General features: G+C 43.4%; 1 protein-coding gene across 1 annotated transcript in view; it reads left to right on the top strand.

The window, feature by feature from the left end:
• Window positions 1-23383, top strand: part of LOC126176734 (UNC93-like protein) — a 515292-nt gene that overhangs the window by 167417 nt on the left and 324492 nt on the right. The window contains exon 2 of the mRNA XM_049923903.1: window positions 19981-20241. Within this exon, the coding sequence (XP_049779860.1) occupies window positions 19997-20241 (245 nt within the window). The 5' untranslated portion in view covers window positions 19981-19996. The remainder of the gene's footprint in view (window positions 1-19980; window positions 20242-23383) is intronic.

The raw sequence follows: 23383 nt of genomic DNA, 5'->3' as shown, positions 1-23383 counted from the left end.
TAAAAAAACCATTAATAGTGCTATAACTTAAGAGAAAATAGCAAGAAGAAAATAAGAAAAACCTGTGTCTCCTTAAGGCGAAATCTAACGAAAAACAAAATTTGTTTGTAACCTAAGAGAGCTTCAACTTCAAGTGCTTCAAGAATTACTTCTCCTAGTTTGAGTCGCGACAGAAAGGGGAAGAAATGTATTTAGATTATAGATGCACATTTAGGCGACAATGTGAACGCACGGTAAGCTACTGAAAATAAATTGGAGCTTTCAAGTCTGTGATAACGGACGTTTGTGTCCACGCTACGGTTTCAAATTTTCTGGTGCGTATAAATGTCAGTCTGGATAGCTATTTGTATTTCAATTTTTAACAATATACACATTTCACGTTTCGTCCACAGTCGTCATCAGAATTGGGCACATGAACAGAACAAATCAGGACTAATGTTCCTACTACAAATTCGCTAATAAATTGTACAGAACAAAATAAGGACTTACCATATTTAGAAAATCGATAAACTGGTTTTTGTCGATTAACATGTACACCTGCACCATGACTAGAGTTTAGTGAAGCAGCCTACCTTAAATAACAATCTACGGCCGTCAGGTAGCGTTAAATTCATTTCCACTTGCCACTAAAATTCGAATTAGTGTCTACAAATTAATTATTCATCCATTAAAAAAAACAGGAAATCCTGTAAACTGGAAGTCATTTTAAAATTCAAAGCAACCTCTACAAACTGAACACAATCATTTCATGCAAAGTAATGTATGGAAATAAGATTGATAGTTGTAGTTAAAACAACTTAACATCTTGCTCTAAAATTATACAAGAGAGCTTAATGTAGCTGTATTTCAAACTCTTTTTCTTTTAATAAGTTCAGGAAATAAATCTTTACTATTAAAATACAGTGTATTGTAAGGGCATTCTAACACATGTTTAAATGCAGAGGTACGCATAAACAGCGTCCGAAATTATGCTAAATACATTCTCTGAAAATTATTTCGAGCAGTTAGTTCGTGAGCCCAAGCGATTAGCAAACTGTTGTGGAAACGCACATGACCACTTATCACTAAGTAATCCTGAGCTAATCACGAGCATTTAGCGCAGACTACAATGTGAGATGCTTATAATAGTATCCGCAACGAAACTTTGTCTCGACACCTGGCAGGAAATCCAAAAATGTTCTCGTCGTGTGCAAAGTATGCTAGCGACAAGACGCAATCAGTGTATTCTCTGTGCGATAGCAATGTAAATACTATCGACGACAATGCCGGCACAGCAGAATTACATAAAACAGACTTCCGGAATTCCTTCACCAAAGAAGAATTCGAATCAATAACAGCTGTCAACATGAGTAACCTACAAGTAGATATCCTCGGTGTAGTGAAGCAACTTAATCACTTAATAAAAGCAAGTCTTCAGGTCCAGACTGTATACTAGTAAGGTTACTCTCAGATTATACTGATGCAATAGCACCTTACTTAGCAATCATATACAAACCCTCGCTCAACGAGTGATCCGTACCCAAAAACTGGAAAGATACGCAAGAAAGGTAGTAGGAGTAAGCCACTAAATTACAGACCCATATCGTTAACATCAATATGCAGCAGGTTTTGGAGCATATATTTTGTTCGAACGTTATGAATTACCTTGAAGGGGACGGTCTATTGATACGTAGTCAACACGGATTTAGGAAACATCGTTCTTGTGAAACACAACTAGCTCTTTACACGCCCTAAGTCTTGATTGCTGTTGACAAGAGTTTTTAAATTGATTCGGTAGTTCTAGATTTCCAGAAGGCTTTTGACACTGTACCGTACAAGTGACTTGTAGTGAAACTGCGTGATTATGTAATATTGTCTCAATTATGTGACTTGGTTCGTGATTTCCTGTCAGAGAGGTCACAGTTCGAAGTAACTGATGGAAAGTCATCGAGTAAAACAGAAGTGATATCTGGCGTTCCCTAACGTAGTGCTATAGGCACTCTGCTGTTCCTTATCTATATAAACGATTTAGGAGGCAACTTGAGCAGCCGTCTGAGGTCGTTGACAGATGATGCGGTCGTTTATCGTCTAGTGAACTCATCAGAAGATCAAAACAAATTGCAAAACGGTTTAGAAAGATATCTGTATGGTGCAAGAACTGGCAGTTGACCCTAAACAATGAAAAGCGTAAGGTCATCAACACGAGTGCTTAAAGGGTCCCTTTAAATTTCGGTTACATGACAAATCAGTCAAATCTAAAGGCCGCAAATTCAACTAAATACGTAGGAATCACAATTATGAACCAATTAAATCGGAAAGAACTCAGTAAATGTTGTGGTTCAAATGGTTCAAATGGCTCTGAGCACTATGGGACTTAACATCTATGGTCATCAGTCCCCTAGAACTTAGAACTACTTAAACCTAATTAACCTAAGGACAGCACACAACACCCAGCCATCACGAGGCAGAGAAAATCCCTGACCCCGCCGGGAATCGAACCCGGGAACCCGGGAATGTTGTGGAGAAGGCGAATCAAAGACTGCATTTTATTGGCAGAACATATATTAAATGTAACAAATCTACTAAAGAGACAGCCTACACAACGCTTGTCCGTCCTCTTTTGGAGTACTGCTGCACTATCTGGGATCCTTGGTTCAAAAATGGCTCTGAGCACTATGGGACTTAACTTCTGAGGTCATCAGTTCCCTAGAACTTAGAACTACTTAAACCTAATCAACCTAAGGGCATCACACACATCCATGCCCGAGGCAGGATTCGAACCTGCGACCGTAGCGGTCACGCGGTTACAAACTGAAGCGCTTAGAACCGCACGGCCACACCGGCCGGCTGGGATCCATGCCAGATAAGATTAACGGAATACAAAAAATGTTCAAATGTGTGTGAATTTCTAAGAGACCAAACTGTTGAGGTCACCTAGACTTACACATTACTTAAACTAACTTACGCTAAAACGACACTCATACTCCGACGCGCGATGGAGGACTCGAAACTCATGCGGGAAGCACCCCCAAATCAGTGACATGACGCCTCTAACCGCACGGCCACTCCGCGCAGTCCCAACAGAGTACATTGAGAAAGTCCAAAGAAGAGCATAACGTTTTGTGCTATAGGAGAGAGATATCACGAAAATGATAGAAGATTGGAGGTGAACATGGTTGAAAAGGAGGCGTTTCTCGTTTCGGTGGAATGTTCTCACGAAATATCAGTCACCAACTTTCTCCTCCGAATGAGAAAATATTTATTTGATGCCAACCTACATAGGGAGAAATGAGTATCATAATAAAATAAGGGAAATCAGAGTTCGCACATAAAGATATAGGTGTCCGTTTCTTGCGAACGCTTTTAGAGTTTGAAATAACAGAGAAATATTGTGAAGCTGGTTCGATAAACCCTCTGCCAGGAACTTAACTGTGATTTACTGAGTATCCAAGTAGATGTTGCTGTAGATGTAGATTAGCGAGTTGTCACGAGCCATTAAATTTCCATTTGTTTCCGTTTATGTGACAGATTCCGGTGATGGATACGGCCACAAAGCGTCAAGGTGTACATGTTTCAAAAATAAAATATTATATAAATATGCATCACAACAGAGAATTGAACTCACAAGTGATAACTATTGTGCATTTTGTTGACAGTTCAAATTTTCTAAATGCGCTTCTCCACCCATCGCCTACTTAATCTGCTGACTTTGAAACTGACCTTCACTCCCATCCTAATGGTCATCGTCACCTTGTGACTTATTCTTGTTCTGCTCCATGTTAAATGGAGGAGTCGTAATGGTCCAGTGCTTGGGAATGAGACACTTGACTGAGCATTGCAGTTTTCTTGCATAACACCCGCCTCTTGATGCCGTGATAACGCTGCTTCGGTTACGAAACCCACGGAGATCTATTAACACGGTGAGCGGACGGGGCTCTCGCTCCAAAGCCGACGGGTACCCTTGAGAGTAGCCTCGTTCCGCAGAGCGAGTCGACGCACCTTACCGACCCAGCGTCCGCCACCGTCATGAGCACACGACAGATGACTATGAATAACAGTGAGAAGATTCCTGCCCGTCCCCCTTGCTCTCCCTGAATAAATGAGTCGTGTCCACGCCCACTCATATCAGCCCTGAGTTTTGTAATTTTTTTGTGTGTGAAAGATACTGTAATAAAAGCAAACACTTAATGTTTTAATCCTCTAATTAACCTGTACATCGACCTCTTAATCTCGTAAATTTTGCTGTTTGTTTCCACTTAATTATTGATCTGTCTTAATTATTGGCTCTGAAGGTGGGGTGATCTCATTAGTAATCTGTATGCCATTTCGTGCCAGAGTTTAGATTTTTGAGTTTAAACATGCCAGATTAACCGAGAGCGCTAAAGCACTGCTCCCTGGATTCGGGTAACCGCTCCGGCCCCGGATCGAATACGCCCAGCGGCTTAACGACGGAGGTCGGTGTGCCGGCCAGTCTGGATGTGGTTTTTAGACGGCTTTCCACATCCAACTAGGTGAATACCGGGCTGGTCTCCACGTGCCACCTCAGTTACACGACTCGCAGACATCTGAACACATTAGCACTATTGCCGGCCGCGGTGGTCTAGCGGTTCTAGGCGCTCAGTCCGGAACCGCGTGACTGCTACGGTCGCAGGTTCGAATCCTGCCTCGGGCATGGATGTGTGTGATGTCCTCAGGTTAGTTAGGTTTAAGTAGTTCTAAGTTCTAGGGGACTGATGACCACAGATGTTAAGTCCCATAGTGCTTAGAGCCATTTGAACCATTAGCACTATTCCATGGATTACACTAGACACAGTCAGTTGGGGTACACTAATTCCGTCCCGGCGGGTATGGGGTGATTGCAAGAAGGGCATCCGGCCACCCCTTAAATTAACCTTGCCAAATCCGATTAACCACGCCGACCCTGCGTCATTGCGGGGAAAGGCACAAACAAAAGAAAGAAAGAGTTAGATTTTTGAGTTTACTTCAATTTATACTCAGAAAGCCGGGCCACAACACGTAGTGGAGGGTACGTCATACAAATATTTCTTTTGTTCCATTACATTTGCATATTAAGCGGGAGAAGAATCGATCTCTAAGCACCTTAATTGCTTTTATTTTATTCTCACGATCTGTGTCCCAATATAGGACAGTAGCAGCAAAATAATTGGATAGTCCTCTTGCAATGCTGGTCCCCGAGTTAGCATAAGCGACAATACGCCATCGTTCTTGCAAGGATAAGCATTTGCAATTTCTGTTACACGTCTTGTGATACTGACAGCGTGTCTTAGATTTCGTTCGTTTTCTCTTGTCACTCCTATTTGGTAAGGATTCCAAAAACTGGAACAGTACTCTGGAGCCGATGGCGCTTGCGTCTTATGTTAAATTTCCTTTAACGCATTATGTATTCCCAGTATCCTTCTAGCAAATCCAAGTATTTCATTCGCATTTGCTAAAATGATTTTACGTGATTGTTCCAATGCATCCCGCAGTGTGACGTGTTCAAAATGTTAGCCTCTAATACTGTAATGGGATACTGTAGGGCTATTTCTGGTCGATGTAAGCATTGTCTTAAGTTTATACTCGTTTACAGAGAGCCACCATTCACTTCACTAGTTGGAAATTATGTCAGTATCTATGTACGAATATTTCCGTATCATTGTCCAACGACGTGTGTTCCTGTTCCTGTGTCATCAGCGATCAGACGTATAGTGCTGATTACTATGTTTCAGATCTTTCGCGATAACTTTCATTTGTCTGAAGACCTTTATATATCATGGGACGCACGAGTTGCTATTTTCGTTTTCATATGACACGCAAAATATAATAGCAATTCAGTACTTAGTGGATTGAAAGACAAATCTTGTTACGTTGTCGGAATTTTATCGGATTGCTCTGCAACGCCTAAGAGGAAATACCGCATTTTCGAAAAACATTTTCTTTATCTATGAAGCAATGTTTACCAGAAACAGTATCTAGCAAAAGAACTGCACACTTTCTTTGTCAGGAGCAACAGCAACGACCATGGAACACAAACGTATGGGATACCATCGCTAATTATCACGATTTCGAAGGATGTTGAATCACAGTCTTCCTCTTTCTTACGACATGGAATCATAATAAATTTCTATGAAGACCCTTACATCATCCCAAACGTGTTAAATTGGAATGCATATCTACTCATTGTTCTAAAACAGATACTACAGGAGAAGCGACATTTTATGTGGCACCAGTATGATGGCTGTCCCATCTTAAAAGGTAAACATCAAGTTAAACATTTCCTTACAGTTCAATAGGATGGAATACTAAAACAAAATGGCTTGTCAAGACCCCCAAGATGACTCCTCTAGATTTTCGTAGAGTGGGGAGCAAGAACCTATGCAGACGTATTTCCGTTAATACGCCTGCGATGAAATAATGTCCTTCTATCAAATTAGCTACAACGCCGCTTTTCATGTTGGTAGACGTTTCTTCATGGTGAGTAGCACACGTTCCAAAAATGTTGTTGCTTAGAAGTTGCAGAGTAAACCAGTAAAACTGTTCTTATTTACCGCAATCGGCTCCATCTCATGCCTGAAACAGTGAGAGATGAAATGAGTGGACCTTAAGTCGACAGAAGTTGCATGACACTTGTCTTGCTGATGCCCCATTTCTTAGCTACACGTGTCTTGCCAACATGCGTACTGATAAGCATCATAGTCATACTCTTCATATGCTGTGTTCTCGTCCTCTAACGTTCAAGCTACTTGTTCGCACCAGAATCTTGATAATCCGTGAAATGGTTGGCGCGTCGGACACATGCATTCAGGATGTATACTCCCATACAGCCACATTGTTCTCACAGCATTCTCCAGCGACAAATAGCACGTCCAGCTTGCCGTCATTGGTGTACACGTCTGCGCGAAAGCAGAAACGTGCTGTCGATGAACTATATATGCAGTGCAGATAAATAGACAATCTGAAAGCTCAGTACAACAACAGAGTCTGACGTGACAGCCCTGATTGGTGGTTTGTACATTGCAATATCCGGTTCTAATTGCCGTGTCATTTAATACTTTTGAGAAAAGCTTCAATGCAAAATAAAAAAAAAATACCTTGTATACCTGTAGTCGACTTCAAGAGCTTCAGAACAAAAGTTAAAAAGACGTAATATTTTCTTTAAAAAAACTACATCCTCCAGTACACCGGTTCTGCATCTACACCAGTACTCCACGTCACACCTGTTGGTGTGTGGTGGAGGGTACTTCTGATATTTTTGTCGGTAAGCCTCTGAATTATCTCGAATTTTCTCGTCATGGTCATTTTGCGAGAAGTGTATGGGAGGAAGTAATAGGTCGTTCGACTTTTAAAGGAAATACGTCTCTCGAAATTTCCATAGTGAACCATTCCGTTATACACAACGCTTCTGTTGTAGCCTCAGCCACTAGAGGTTGTTGAGCATCTCTTTAACATCCTCGCCCCGATCAAACGACCCCCATGACGAAACGCGCCACTCTTCCCGTTTTATCTGGTAAGTGCCCCAGAACGATGAACAGTACTCAAGAATCCGTCGAACAAGCACCTTAAAAGCCACTTCTTTCCTGGATAAGTTACATTTCCTTAAAATTCTTCCTATGTATATCAGTGTGGCGTCTGCTTTCCCAACTATTTGTTTCATGTGTTCATTCTACTTACGGTAGCTCCGAATGGTTGCTCCTAGATGTTTTATAGTAGATACTGTTTCCAGAATTTTGTCATCAGTAGTGTATCTGTACAAGTTGTGCATTTCTTTTCCTACGTATGCTCAGTCTGTTACATTTATTGACGTTCAGGATCAGCTGCCAGTTCCCGCACCATTCATCAAGTATCCAGATTATTCTGCAAACTGATACCGTCTCCTATCATTGCTACATTCTTATAGACAACCGCATCACCCGCGAACAGTTTTCAAGTGCTTACGAGGCCTTTTGCTAGATCATTTATACACACCTGCAAATGGAAAAAAGAACACATTGACACCGGTGTGTCAGACCCACCATACTTGCTCCGGACACTGCGAGAGGGCTGTACAAGCAATGATCACACGCACGGCACAGCGTACACACCAGGAACCGTGGTGTTGGCCGTCGAATGGCGCTAGCTGCGCAGCATTTGTGCACCGCCGCCGTCAGTGTCAGCCAGTTTGCCGTGGCATACGAGGCTCCATCGCAGTCTTTAACACTGGTAGCATGCCGCGACAGCGTGGACGTGAACCGTATGTGCAGCTGACGGACTTTGAGCGAGGGCGTATAGTGGGCATGCGGGAGGCCGGGTGGACGTACCGCCGAATTGTTCAACACGTGGGGCGTGAGGTCTCCACAGTACATCGATGTTGTCGCCAGTGGTCGGCGGAAGGTGCACGTGCCCGTCGACCTGGGACCGGACCGCAGCGACGCACGGATGCACGCCAAGACCGTAGGATCCTACGCAGTGCCGTAGGGGACCGCACCGCCACTTCCCAGCAAATTAGGGACACTGTTGCTCCTGGGGTATCGGCGAGGACCATTCGCAACCGTCTCCATGAAGCTGGGCTACGGTCCCGCACACCGTTAGGCCGTCTTCCGCTCACGCCCCAACATCGTGCAGCCCGCCTCCAGTGTTGTCGCGACAGGCGTGAATGGAGGGACGAATGAAGACGTGTCGTCTTCAGCGATGAGAGTCGCTTCTGCCTTGGTGCCAATGATGGTCGTATGCGTGTTTGGCGCCGTGCAGGTGAGCGCCACAATCAGGACTGCATACGACCGAGGCACACAGGGCCAACACCCGGCGTCATGGTGTGGGGAGCGATCTCCTACACTGGCCGTACACCACTGGTGATCGTCTAGGGGACACTGAATAGTGCACGGTACATCCAAACCGTCATCGAACCCATCGTTCTACCATTCCTAGACCGGCAAGGGAACTTGCTGTTCCAACAGGACAATGCACGTCCGCATGTATCCCGTGCCACCCAACGTGCTCTAGAAGGTGTAAGTCAACTACCCTGGCCAGCAAGATCTCCGGATCTGTCCCCCTCTACGATCGTCTCCATGGGAGAATAGCAGCCTGCATTGCTGCGAAAGGTGGATATACACTGTACTAGTGCCGACATTGTGCATGCTCTGTTGCCTGTGTCTATGTGCCTGTGGTTCTGTCAGTGTGATCATGTGATGTATCTGACCCCATGAATGTGTCAATAAAGTTTCCCCTTCCTGGGACAATGAATTCACGGTGTTCTTATTTCAATTTCCAGGAGTGTATTTCGGAGTGCCGACCTGTGCTCTTCTGTGATTTCCGTTGCTTCTGCAGTGAAGTCATAGTATCTGTTCAGAAGTGAATATCTCGCGAGCTATGTTCATGTTTATAGCTAATTATCTGCTTTAGGAATCTAATATTTCCCTCTTAGTCAACTTATATTTTATTTAGTTGCCGGACCGTCGACACCAATAAGTGTTTTGCAGAAATATACGGCATTTTCAAAAGTGCTTCTACTATCATACTCATCATTTCAAGACGTTTATTTCATTTCACTCCTTCATTTACAAATTTCTACGTTGCATTCGCAGTTGCCGAATGATAGGAACCTTCGGTCATTCGATTCATGTGTATATTCATACTGATTACTGTAGACTCAGCACTATTGTGATCTAGTGGTTCTAGGCGCTCAGTCCGGAACCGCGCGACTGCTACGGTCGCAGGTTCGAATCCCGCCTCGGGCATGGATGTGTGTGATGTCCTTAGGTTAGTTAGGTTTAAGTAGTTCTAAGTTCTAGGGGACTGATGACCACAGCAGTTAAGTCCCATAGTGCTCAGAGCTATTTGAACCATTTTTTTGACTTCTAATGATGCAACTACGTACCCCAGCCCGTAGATTAACGAAACCAGCCAAAACTGTTAATATTTCAGCTCTGAGTCTGTGGGTGCGTAGTTGAGGGCCACATCAACATCATATCACATTTTTTAAAGGAAATCCCGCAGTACAATACTAGAAAAGTTAAAGTGATTATGGAAATTATGTACCCGCTTGCGATGGATACGACCTCGTCTTTCAAACGAAAAAAGACGGTCGTCGCAGATTTTATTTACGTTAAGTGGGATTATAATCACGTTCAGATACTGGTTCTCTTGGATATGATGCCGGAATTCAGAAATCCTTCTTGAATTATTCAAATGCAGACTCCTATCTTCAGGCCTAAACTGCATTAATCATCAACATCGCACGCGTTGATGAATGGGCATCTAACAAGGGGTTGGAGTTTTCAGTTGAGAAAGCGATGATCGTTCCTTTTTACAATTCGAACGCTGGTCGCAATGACGTTCATGAAACATGTGGAAAGTATACTACCCAGTTAAAATTACATGCTCGATTACTAGAAATAATATTTGACTCAGGGTGGTGTCTCACATTTTAAGTGTGAAGATGGTTAGCGCGTTAGGGTATTCTGCTAATCGTGTACTGAGGAGATGTTCGATCTCGACTGGACTACGACTGTATTGTGTATCACAATGCGCAAAACGTCCACACCAAAACTAGCTACTCTTCAATACAGAGCTATTCGTCCCTGTGTTGAAACCAAGCTTTCATCGACCGCAAACGCCCTTTTAGTGGAGAGAGAGGAGATGCTCTTGAGTATTAGACGTGAAATGTTGTCAGATAAATTTTACATTCAACGAGGCCGTTAGTAGATAATTCTGTATACGAAAGTGGAGACTGCATTTACCAATTACGGGTTTACCAATTACAAGCTATCTCCAATAGCAGAAATTAAATTCTCATTCTTTCTACCATCCTCTACGCTTACTCTGTTGTCATATATTCTGTATTCGTTCTATCCACTTGTCTTAATTTAAGTACTAGTTATTACCTTTGGATGTACTCGCAAATCAGTTCATTTGTTGTTGTAAGTAAAATGAGTCAATAAGCTATTTTACCACCTGACCACGATAATATTAAACTTGGACTCCTACGGCTGTTATCAGAAACACACGTTGACGGTGTTCATGTTCAAGCTACCTCTCGTACACTTGGTATATTCACGAATTAGACGACCCCTCCCTCCCGCCCCCCCCCCCACCCCCCACACCTCGTCCCGTGAACTACCCTAGCGCGCGACATGCTGCCACGATGCCACGCACTGCGTCGCTACCAAATGCTGTGTGCTGGAGGTACGGTCGTGGACAAAACGAGCGAGACCCCTCGCCTTTGCGTTACGCTGATCCACACAGCTTTAAAGTCTGCTACACAGCATAATAGGCAAGGCGACGAAGTGCTACCAACATACTATGTACAGGAGTGAAATTGAAAAACTATCCGAATTTCGTCAGACTGTTTTCATTCATGTGTAAGGCTATATTAATGCTGATTAGTGTGTTAAACGCAACAAGTAAATATAATATATAAATGAAAGAAGAAACGCTAATTAGTATGACATGTATTAATAAAAATGAATCTCAGCTTATCGATATAACGTAACTGTTTTAGGAAGACAAAGTACCCTAGATCGTTACGAATTAGCGAAATATTATGCGCATTCCCCCGCGAAACGGTCTGTGTCAACGTCCAGACCGGTCATACTGGATTACCGTTGCTGACATACCATGAAAGTGTGCAAATTTAGCAATGCGTGAAAATTGGTCCTGGAGTATTCAGCATTAGTTAGTATAAGACACTTAACAAATTAGGTTAACAGATGAGATAGAAAGGATCCAACGACGAACGGCGCGTTTTGTCATTGGATCATTTAGAAAGCGGAAGAGTGCAACACAGATGCTTTTGAAACAGCTGCAGACGCTACAACAGGCGCTTTGTGCAACACGGAGAGTTCTACTGTCGACACTCCAAGAGCGTATTTGCCACGAAGAGTCGGACCACATAGTACTTTTTGCCACATATGTTCACAGAAATATCAAGAATGAGAAAATTAAGAGAAACTAGAGGACACACAGTTCGTGAACGGAATAGGAAGGCCAAATGATGGCAATACCACCAGTACCCTCTGTCATACACCGTAACGAGGGTCCGGAGTATAGATGCAGACATTGATTCGCCAAATAACAATTATCAGTGGGCATAGCTTTTAATATCAAAACCTACTGGTAGGCCATTGACGATCATCTATTTGCTGAGCTTAGGTGGGCAGCATTTACTTACGCCTCTACTACAGGCTACAGAAATAGAAGTTGTAGCTTATGCGGTTTCACTTGAATGTTAAAAAAAGGATGTAGGGTATATCGCGCCTTGCAGCACCTGTCATACGCAAAGAAACCAGCCTGAAAGTTTTTCTTTCTTCCCCTTCTCTTTTTCCATTCAGACACCCGATGTCCTTTCCTTGACCCAGGTGCTGGGCGCAAGGAACCGAACCTCAGTTACTGATGTGGCTTGGGCAGCAACGATGCTACGCCCCCCTCACCTGCCGCAGTAGCAAGACGCAGAGAAAGCGGAACTACCTTGCTCTGTAACAAGGAAGCGAATAAGTGACTACGTCACACTGCAAGGTACAACACCACTGTTTAGTGACATTAAAAAAGAAAAAAAAAATCTAAAAAGAAAAATGGTACTTAAGTACCGACATCAAACTTAATCGGGAAACCTGAACAAGTTCTGACTTCATATTTATTATGGAGCATTGCATTATGCACTGCCATTAACGTAAACCGGAAGTGCGTTTGTGACAGTTACACAAAATTCCGAACATAAAAAGAAACACAAAGAATGTACGCAAACGTGCATTCACCTTCAAACAGTATCATAGATAATGTTTGTCCACATGCCCAGCTAGTAATCCAAAGTAATACACGTAATAAGCTTACTCAAAGTATTGGACTCCGAATTAGTACCTCAGTTAGCTTTGAGCCGCTTCAGACTACGTCAGTAGGCCCTTATAACGAACTATGTCCCCTTTACAGGCACTACTCGTAACATGAATAGGCCTCAGTTCAGGTTGGGGACCTATCCCCGCAAAACTAAGTAGGCACTAGCCATAACTTAAAATCAAATGCACAGTAACAATCAAGTGAGCCTTAGACTGCTCAAGCACCACCAAGCGAGTATAATTCTTGGTGTAGGACATTACAGAAGAAATATAAGGACCGCCACTCAGAGAAAGTGGAGGGGGGGGGGGGGGGGGGGGAACAGCAACAGCAACCACATGTCCATTGTTCCTTTGCACTATACGAAGTCAATTAAATCACTGTGGAGACGTCCATAACATAAATAACACCAACAATCGTAAAACGTGTTCATACAAAGAGTCACAATGCCCTAAAACAGTTCTGAGACCAGACGTCAGTGATAGGCAACTCATTCTAAAATTCCAATGGAATACACGAAATCAATATAACGATACAGGAAAGCTCGAGCGCGACCACATTTGACGGCCAAGACTACGGGCTAGTTCTGTACTGAAGCACGTCCAGTGAGAGAATACTCTCTCCACCCCACCCCCACCCCCCCCCCCCCCATCGCCACTCTCGCAGGCCTCTGCTTACATGTGGTCGTGTAAAATGTTGTCAGGGAGCATCAGACTGCCAGACAGCACCTCGCATAGGAGGTGGCGGAATTGTTCAAACGCGCCCAAGGCAGGGCTGCATGACACACAACAGTAAAAATTAACTGCACAGTTGCTAATGAAAGGGACCAAAAAACGTTAAATTTTGTTTATGGAGATAATCTAAAAATATGTTATACACGCACTGAGAGAACAAAACATTTATATCATTCTATTAGTGTATCTTACTCAGTTTTCACCCTAAACAAGTATGTTAAATGACTTGGTCTATACAAAGATTACTCCAGTGACGTGCATTAAAATGTCACACTGTAACTTAGTTTTGTACCAGTATACCCCAAGACCCTAATGCACACTCAGAATTAAAGAGACGCAATTTACGTGCACAGCCGCCGCCGGATTTGATTTACACGCCTTTTACTGGTGTCATCCAACAGAAAGACATACGCAAAGCTTTGGCCAACAGCTTTGCATATGAATGTAGGATCAGACTGCAACACATTTCAAGTATGGAAATGACTAGCTGACAAACCTGGCATTTCACGCCTATACATTATGCCAATTTTCTATGAGAAACGAAAACAAAATCTGAACTGTATTTGCAGTGCAGTATACAAAAAAATTCATTTCCATGTATTCGTGAAAACACCTTTGAAATTATGAAACAGTCGTACAAAGAAATAGGTGTAATGCACAAATACATAAGTACAGTATCTAATTTAAGAAACATAATCGTGGACAGTTTCTGTACACTTGGCGTAGCTGCTTCACGTGTATACAAAGCGGTTTTGTAAACTTCTCTATAGCAACGCCTTTTCATAGCTTTGTAGACGGCTACTGTTTTCGCCTACAGTCGTTTGCACTTCCCAGTTAAAAGCTGTCTAAAGCACTGCCTGATGTCATGGATTTATTTAATTTGACTCGACAGTACGAGTGTCTTAGTAGTATTGAATAAATGTATTAAATATCCATGCATGATGCGACAATTTTTCACGCGTCTGAATGTTTATAAGTCATATAACTTGACCTATGTCATACAGTGATGCAAATGTTTAGGAACATTTAGCTGCACGAGTGGATACTGTTCAAAACGTCTTGAGAATACAGCGAGGAGAAGAGAAGTAGTAAATTTAAAAGTCACGCCAAACGCGGTAGTTTATGAAGTCATATCGCTTGATCTATGTCATACAGTGACATAAATTTGAAGGTACATTCAGATGCTGTGTTGAGAATACAGCCAGTAGAAAAGAAGTAGTAAATTTAAAGATCATGTACAATACGGTAGTCTCTCACCGACTTGCCCACCTGTTGGTTACGTCGTGCCTCGATTCCGTTTTTATGATCATGGTCGCATAAAACAATGTGCGTATCATAAAGTGCCGGTAACTGTGAAAGATTTTTTGCCCACTCATTTCATGTAATACACCTAAGTGCTTTCTTCGTCGTAGTGTCGGAAATTCGCCTTCTTCCGTGCTTCTCAATAACATGTACTTAATATCCCATTCTAATTATTTGTTCGCAGTAGGTATCCACGGTGAAGTGCTTTCTTCGTTGTCCCGAGAACAGTATCAAAATTAGTATTGTGGCCCATTCCCTACGTTATTCAATATGAATATAGGACAACTAGAAATGTAAATAAGAAGAAATTCGGAAAATAAAAGAAATTTAAAGTAGAAGAATGAAAACCTTTAAGGTTGCAGCATGACACAGTACTAATATCACATACAGCTGGAGTTATCAGGCAAATAGCAACAGAACGGTAATTTTATGATACATGTTCATTAGAAGAGAACATGTGCGAAGACAAATCGTTTGACAATGCTGTAAAGAAATAGACGGACCACGTATCCAAGAAGATAACAATAATATAGAAGTGACTAAGGCCCGACGCACACCACACAAAAAAAGAGCAACAACATGCTGACACCCTTAGTGTCCATGGTATTTACTACATACCACGTCGGCTTCGCGAGTAACCCAAACTGCCGAGGATGGATGCGTACAATAGGTAAATTTATGAGGTCCCTGTGGTAATAGGAATCTCTCTTGTTGGTCTGAGGCTGGAAAGCGAACGCGGACTGTGGCGTTCCAGTTAATTAATCACGTACTCTCCTTCTGTTTGTTGGCCGCCTCAGTTGATTTAACACCTAGTTCCAATACCTCTGTTTATTAGCAACAGGTTTATTGGTGAAAGTGGCCAACTGCTGTAGACTCAAAACTGTCGCTTCGAAATGCGGGCTGACTCGAAACCCACACATTAATTGAACTTTTATATTTTTTTATATATTTCTGGCCGGTGAAGTTCACAAACAGAAATATCAATTTCTCAGAGCATACTGAAGTAGCTCTCAAACATTCTCGAAAAAGTCGACTTGGAAGTTTTCCGAGCGCCTTTAATTCACCACAGTTAGAGCTATTTATCTATTGGCCATGTGGTTCTGCGGATAAATACTTGCCCGACACATGGGCAGTCTGGTTTCGAGCAGTGCAAATGTTTAAACAAAGGTGTATGTTTTGCCAGCATTTCTGTGAAATGCAAAATACAATGGCGGAGTGGTTCTAGGTCCTTCAGTCCGGAACCGCGCTGCTGCTACGGTCGCTGGTTCGAATCCTGCCTCGGGCATGGATGTGTGTGATGTCCTAAGGTTAGTTAGGTTTAAGTAGTTCTAAGTCTAGGGGACTGATGACCTCAGACGTTAAGTCCCATAGTGCGTAGAGCAATTTGAGCCATTTTTTTGCAAAATACAAGCTGTTTATAAATGGAAGGTGCAGTTTTACAAATTGATAATAAATCGATTTATTGCTTTATACGGAAAAACATTACGGCATGAGCAGCGGAAACTGTCCAAGTTTTTGGTGAGCTACTCGCCGTTCGTTATCATCTTTCCAACACGACATCGCAACAAGATAAGGCTTTGTGTGTGTTCCGTTATGCGTCCAGATCCGTGGTTATATTGAAGTGTGAATTTTTGTACGGTTTAGGAAAGACCCCTCACACAAGAATGACATATGTAAGTGGAAACCGGATGCCTTTGTAAGGGCAAGAGTTCTGGTCGAGCAAGTGTGTCGAACGCAAACGTCAAAAGTTTCCTAGCAAGCCACTTGCTAAAGTAATCAAAGAATTGTTAATGTTATGATTACGTTGTGGAAGATTCTGCGTAAGCGGTTGATGTTGTAAATTGTATAAAGTGGGATTAGTTTACTGTTACACCAGCAGTTAAAGTCAAAAGGAGCGACTTCTGCGATGTACTGCAGTTAAAATTGAAGAATCCTGATTTTGTGGAAAGACTCATCTTCTGCGATGAAGGCACTTTCCATGTATGAGGCAAGGTGAACATACACAATGCGCATACCAGGGGAAGCGAGAAACCCCATAAGCTGATGAAGCGTCAGTGTGACTCTCGAAAAGTAAACGTTTCCTGTGCCGTGCCACGCAAGAAAGTGCACGGCCCGTTTTTCTTCGAACTACAACTGATAACGGCTAACTCATTTCTAGACCTGGTTGTTATCTCAGCTGAGCATCAGTTACGATTATTACTTTTTGCAACTGGACTGTGCTCTGTCCCAATTTCACAGGAATGTACGAGAGCTTCCTAATGGTGTTCTTCACCAACGCTGGATTGGACGTGCTGCAACCTCTGACAAACCCCATTCGCCGGATTTAACACCGTCCTAAATCTTTCTGTGGTGGATTCTCACAGACCTAGTTTATACGCCGTCATTTTACATACCGTCAATGCCCTTGTCTCTTAAGGAAGTGTGTGCTCGGAAAAAAGCTTTCTTCACGCCTGGAAATGTTTCTTTATGTGAAAAATACCGATTTGCAACGTGGATTTTAATCCATGGTAAACTCTAAGACTCACTACAATTGAATGAGTAATTCAGTTCAAAACGCATGATAAGGCGAGGACACACACCTTCCAGTAGGGCCATGCCTAATGAAGCACTGTGGTCTTCCAGTCAACCTTCAGGTTGATGGTAGTTCTTTGTTAGTTTATACTAGCGGCCTCGCAAGGTTAGTAGTAGGCATGTAAGACAGAATGACGTGTCTAGCCAGGCGGTAGTAAATTATATACGTAATCCTTCCTCATGAATCGGTCTACCTCTTGGTGAAAACACGTCAACAGTTTTGACATCTCATTTACATCAGTGAGAAGAGGGTTTACATTAATGACATTATCAGTCACTTTTCCATTATGCACAACTTCATTTTCATCAACATATTTCTTTTTATTGCAGCGTCCAATACCTGTCTGACACTTTGGGATCCAATTAATATGGTAGTGATTTTCTTAAAAAGGTTGATAGCATTTGAACAGTATAGTTGTAATAAGAGAACGTAGCTTTTCACCAAGACGTTAACACACAAATGGCTTAGTATACTTTTTTGTGGAATACTGTCGTTTCATTATCAAATCACCTGTCGTGAAACAAAGTAAATACATTACAAAAAAATATCGGACAAAGTGGCCAGGTGACCAATTTGCCCTATTCGGTGACTGGTGACTGCCCGACTGAACGCCATTACGCACAGTATTGTCTGAAATACGATATTAAGTAACCTACGAAATTTTCAAAGGCTAAACAGGCGAAAGGAAATACAAACGTCTATAGAATCAGATTAACAGGAAATGTAACATAGCTATGGATGAATGGCTAAAGGACAGCGGTGTGGGAACTAGGGGAAGATATATACCGCCTTCAGGAAAAATTAGACATTTGGAAGAGGAAAAGCAGCGATGTGAATATCTAGAGTCTCATGGAAAACCATTACTAAGCAAAGAATGGAAAGCTGAAAGTTGGAATAAGTATACAGAAAGGCTATACAAGGGAAATGTACTTGAAAACTGTGTTATAGAAAGAGAAGACGACATAGACGGAGATGTGACAGAGCGCTGAAAGTCCTAAATCGGAACAAGGCACCTGGAGTATACGATATTCTCTCAGAACCACTGATATTCTTGGAAGAATCAGCCATAAGAAAACTATTACACCTGGTACTCAAGATGTACAGTATGAGACAGGAGAAATAGCCTCGTAAGCCGAGAAGAATGTAATAATTACAGTTCCAAGGAAAGCAGGTGCTGACAGGTGTGAATATTACCAAACTAGCAGTTTAATTAGTCATGGCTGCGAAATACTAACACGAATTATCTACAGGAGAATAGAAAAACTGGTGGAGCCAGATCTCGCGGAAGATCAGTTTGGATTCCAGAGAAATGTAGAAACACTTGAGACAGTGCTGACCCTACGAGTTATCTTACAAGACAGTTTAGGGAAAGGCAAATCTACGTCTGTAGGTGTTGCAGATTTGGAAAAAGCTTTTGACAGTGTCGACCGGAATACACTCTTTCTTGTTCTGAAGATAGCATGGGTAAAATAGAGGAAACGAAATATTTTGTGCAACTTGTACAGAAATCAGACTGCAAGTGTAAACGTCGAGGGACATGAGAGGGAAATGAGACAGGATTGTAGCAAATCCCTGATGTTGTTCAATATTCACAGTGAGTAATCAGCAACGGAAATTTGTGGGTGGAAGCAATGTGCAGGGAAAAAAACATTAAGTCTGACTTTGACCGATGACACTGCAATTCTGCCAGAGACAGCAAATGACTAGGAAGAACAGCTGAAAGGAATCGACAGTGTCTTCAAAAGAGAATATGAGATGAATACCTACAAAAGGAAAACAAGGGTAATGGAATGTAGTCCAATTAAATTAGGGGACGCTGAGGAACTTGTATCATGAAATTTTCACCTTGCCGAAGAAGTGAGGATATAAAATCTAGAGAAGCAATTGCAAGAGAAGCGAATTTGAAGAAGAGAGATTTGCTAACATCGAATACAGATTTAAGTGTCAGAAAGTCTTTTGCGATGGTGTTTCTCTGGAGTGTCGCCTTGAATTGAAGTGAAACTACTACGGTCGCATGTTCGAATCCTGCCTCGGGCATGGAGATGTGTGAAGTCCTTAGGTTAGTTAGGTTTAAGTAGTTCTAAGTTCTAGGGGACTATAGACCTCAGATGTTAAGTCCCATAGTGCTCAGAGCCATTTAAACCATTTTTTGAAGTGAAACGTAGTTGATAAACAGTAGATACAAGAAGAAATTAGAAGCTTTTGACAGGTGGTACTGTGAAAGAATGCTTAGGATTAAATGGGTAGATTATTTAACGAATTAGAAACTGATGAATAGAATTGGGGAGAAAGTAAATTTGTGACACAGTTTGACTAAAAGTAGGGACCAGTTGGTAGGACACATTCTGAGACATCAGGGGATGACCAATTGGAGCGAAATGTGGGGGATAAAAAGTTTAGAGGGTGACCAAGGGATGAAGACAGGAAGCAGGTTCAAAAGGATGTACGTTGCCGTAGTTATTCGGAGATGAAGAGACTTACTCAGGATAGATTAGGATGGAGACTTGCACCAAAGCAGTCAGACCATAAAAACAACAATAGAAATCAACATTGCAGCAATTTACTGTTACACTGCGTATTTTTTGATAGGTAGAAGACGCCAACAATGGTGGCTGTCAACGAGAAGCCAGCGGCAGCTCCTGCGGTGCCGGCGTCGTGCGAGCGGCGCCGCATCTCGCGCAACGTGGTGCTGCTCAGCCTGGCCTTCATGCTGCACTTCACCGCCTTCCAGGGCGCCGGGAACCTGCAGAGCTCCGTCAACGCCGACGCCGGCCTGGGCACCGCCTCGCTCGCCACCATCTACGCCTCTCTCATCGTCAGCAACATTTTCCTGCCGGTCGTCGTTATCAAGTAAGTCGTCGGTTGCGCCCGTATTACTTGTAACTGAGCACGTTTCATCGATCTACACTCCTGGAAATTGAAATAATAACACCGTGAATTCATTGTCCCAGGAAGGGGAAACTTTATTGACACATTCTTGGGGTCAGATACATCACATGATCACACTGACAGAACCACAGGCACATAGACACAGGCAACAGAGCATGCACAATGTCGGCACTAGTACAGTGTATATCCACCTTTCGCAGCAATGCAGGCTGCTATTCTCCCATGGAGACGATCGTAGAGATGCTGGATGTAGTCCTGTGGAACGGCTTGCCATGCCATTTCCACCTGGCGCCTCAGTTGGACCAGCGTTTGTGCTGGACGTGCAGACCGCGTGAGAGGACGCTTCATCCAGTCCCAAACATGCTCAATGGGGGACAGATCCGGAGATCTTGCTGGCCAGGGTAGTTGACTTACACCTTCTAGAGCACGTTGGGTGGCACGGGATACATGCGGACGTGCATTGTCCTGTTGGAACAGCAAGTTCTCTTGCCGGTCTAGGAATGGTAGAACGATGGGTTCGATGACGGTTTGGATGTACCGTGCACTATTCAGTGTCCCCTCGACGATCACCAGTGGTGTACGGCCAGTGTAGGAGATCGCTCCCCACACCATGATGCCGGGTGTTGGCCCTGTGTGCCTCGGTCGTATGCAGTCCTGATTGTGGCGCTCACCTGCACGGCGCCAAACACGCATACGACCATCATTGGCACCAAGGCAGAAGAGACTCTCATCGCTGAAGACGACACGTCTCCATTCGTCCCTCCATTCACGCCTGTCGCGACACCACTGGAGGCGGGCTGCACGATGTTGGGGCGTGAGCGGAAGACGGCCTAACGGTTTGCGGGACCGTAGCCCAGCTTCATGGAGACGGTTGCGAATGGTCCCCGCCGATACCCCAGGAGCAACAGTGTCCCTAATTTGCTGGGAAGTGGCGGTGCGGTCCCCTACGGCACTGCGTAGGATCCTACGGTCTTGGCGTGCATCCGTGCGTCGCTGCGGTCCGGTCCCAGGTCGACGGGCACGTGCACCTTCCGCCGACCACTGGCGACAACATCGATGTACTGTGGAGACCTCACGCCCCACGTGTTGAGCAATTCGGCGGTGCGTCCACCCGGCCTCCCGCATGCCCACTATACGCCCTCGCTCAAAGTCCGTCAACTGCACATACGGTTCACGTCCACGCTGTCGCGGCATGCTACCAGTGTTAAAGACTGCGATGGAGCTCCGTATGCCACGGCAAACTGGCTGACACTGACGGCGGCGGTGCACAAATGCTGCGCAGCTAGCGCCATTCGACGGCCAACACCGCGGTTCCTGGTGTGTCCGCTGTGCCGTGCGTGTGATCATTGCTTGTACAGCCCTCTCGCAGTGTCCGGAGCAAGTATGGTGGGTCTGACACACCGGTGTCAATGTGTTCCTTTTTCCATTTCCAGGAGTGTATATAAAACTGAACACCGCGGCAGCTATAATGGCATCGACAGTTCAGACTTGCGTCGATGTCTTCTGACGGGAGAGTGGACAGCAGCAGACTTGTCTGAACGGCCGGCTCAACTCTCTCACCCAGACGTGCAGGTTCTCTAGCGGGTGCAGTTGCAAAACCGGCCACACTCAGGTTGTAAATAGATGAGTTATTTCTAAGGCTTAGCCATTGTCCGCTAGTATGCTGTATCCTTAACTTGTTATGATGTGGACTTCAGGTGGTTGCCGCAAAACGCCGACTGTCGACTGTTACGAACTGCTACTGAGGAGACAGTCTATGGTGCTAAACACGCAGCACCTTTCGGTTCATCGGTTTGGAGTACTAAAATCGGTTTTTCCCAAGTTTCTGCAGCGATGGGAGCTATCTAATTCATTACAGTTGGTAAGAAATACTTACTCACAAGAGCATCGAGGATCGTTTTCCACACCGTTGTAACGAAAACACGCCGTTTTTTCGAGTTTTGAACTATACACATTTACGTACACCGTAAGTTCACAAGCATGGGAGAGCGCTTGCCACAAAATCCGACACTGCGTTTAGGGAATTCACGAAGAGCATTGACGAATAGGCCTGCCGTTGTGGCCGAGCGGTTCTAGGTGCTTCAGTCCGGAACCGCGCTGCTGCTATGCTCACAGGTGCGAATCCAGCCTCGGGCATGGATGTGTGTGACGTCCTTACATTAGTTAGGTTTAAGTAGTTCTAAGTCTAGAGGACTGATGACCTCAGATGTTAAGTCCCATAGTGCTCCGAGCCATTTGAACCACTGACGGATAACATATGCTGTTTCTCCGACGTTACAGGAATATACCAGATCGATTATCGGAGATAAATGCGAACTGTTGAAATAAGGTATTTTTAATAATTTAATTACGATATATCGACTGACATAGACCAATGATAATAACTTACCAGTACTAAGCTGTCTATCTGTAAAACAATACAGAACTTTTTATGAGCACGCTCAGTTCACAATTTAAAAATTTAGAATTTTTTTTATTCTTAGTAGTTATTAAAAGGTGAGTTATTTCAGGAAAACGTAAATTTTACGTTCGTAAGAAGGCACTATTTTAATAATGGCAGCAGCATAAGGCAATAACTAAAGACTTACGTTGCATTTCGCGCTTAGCAGGTAGTTGTTGACAATATGAGGAGGCAACTGCATTTCCTCATCGTTTTCCCCGTCGTTACATGGTGGTGATGCCTTTGTATGTGAATTATTCAAGGATAAAACCGCTGTTTTGCCCGTGTCTTTGCTGCTACATGGAGGTGCCGATAACAAATCATTTTCAAATTTCTGTTCTTCTGTGTGGGATTTTAAGTAGGGCTTGCACTTCATTTACGTTTACAACAAATCAGATTAAACGAAGGCTGCTTTTTAGTTTGTCTCCTAGATACTACTGCTATTGGAATTTAATAGAGAGGATAATTTGGAAATCTGCTGTGACCGCTATCTGCTTTCAGAAAATTTCTTTTGGAACCAGATTTTTAATCTCCCTCGGTAAAATGATGATAGCAGACTACTGGTGTATGACAGCGCACTTGGTGTGAAGTTATCTCGAGCAATCACTTGTACCATGTATCTCTTGGGTAATTATCAACCGAAAATTCGTGGTAATTTATGCC

The sequence above is a fragment of the Schistocerca cancellata genome, chromosome 3 (genome assembly GCF_023864275.1).
Source record: "Schistocerca cancellata isolate TAMUIC-IGC-003103 chromosome 3, iqSchCanc2.1, whole genome shotgun sequence".
NCBI classification, from domain to species: domain Eukaryota; kingdom Metazoa; phylum Arthropoda; class Insecta; order Orthoptera; family Acrididae; genus Schistocerca; species Schistocerca cancellata.
The sequence above is the reverse complement of the archived record's forward strand: the minus strand, read 5'-3'. Positions and strand labels throughout refer to the sequence as shown.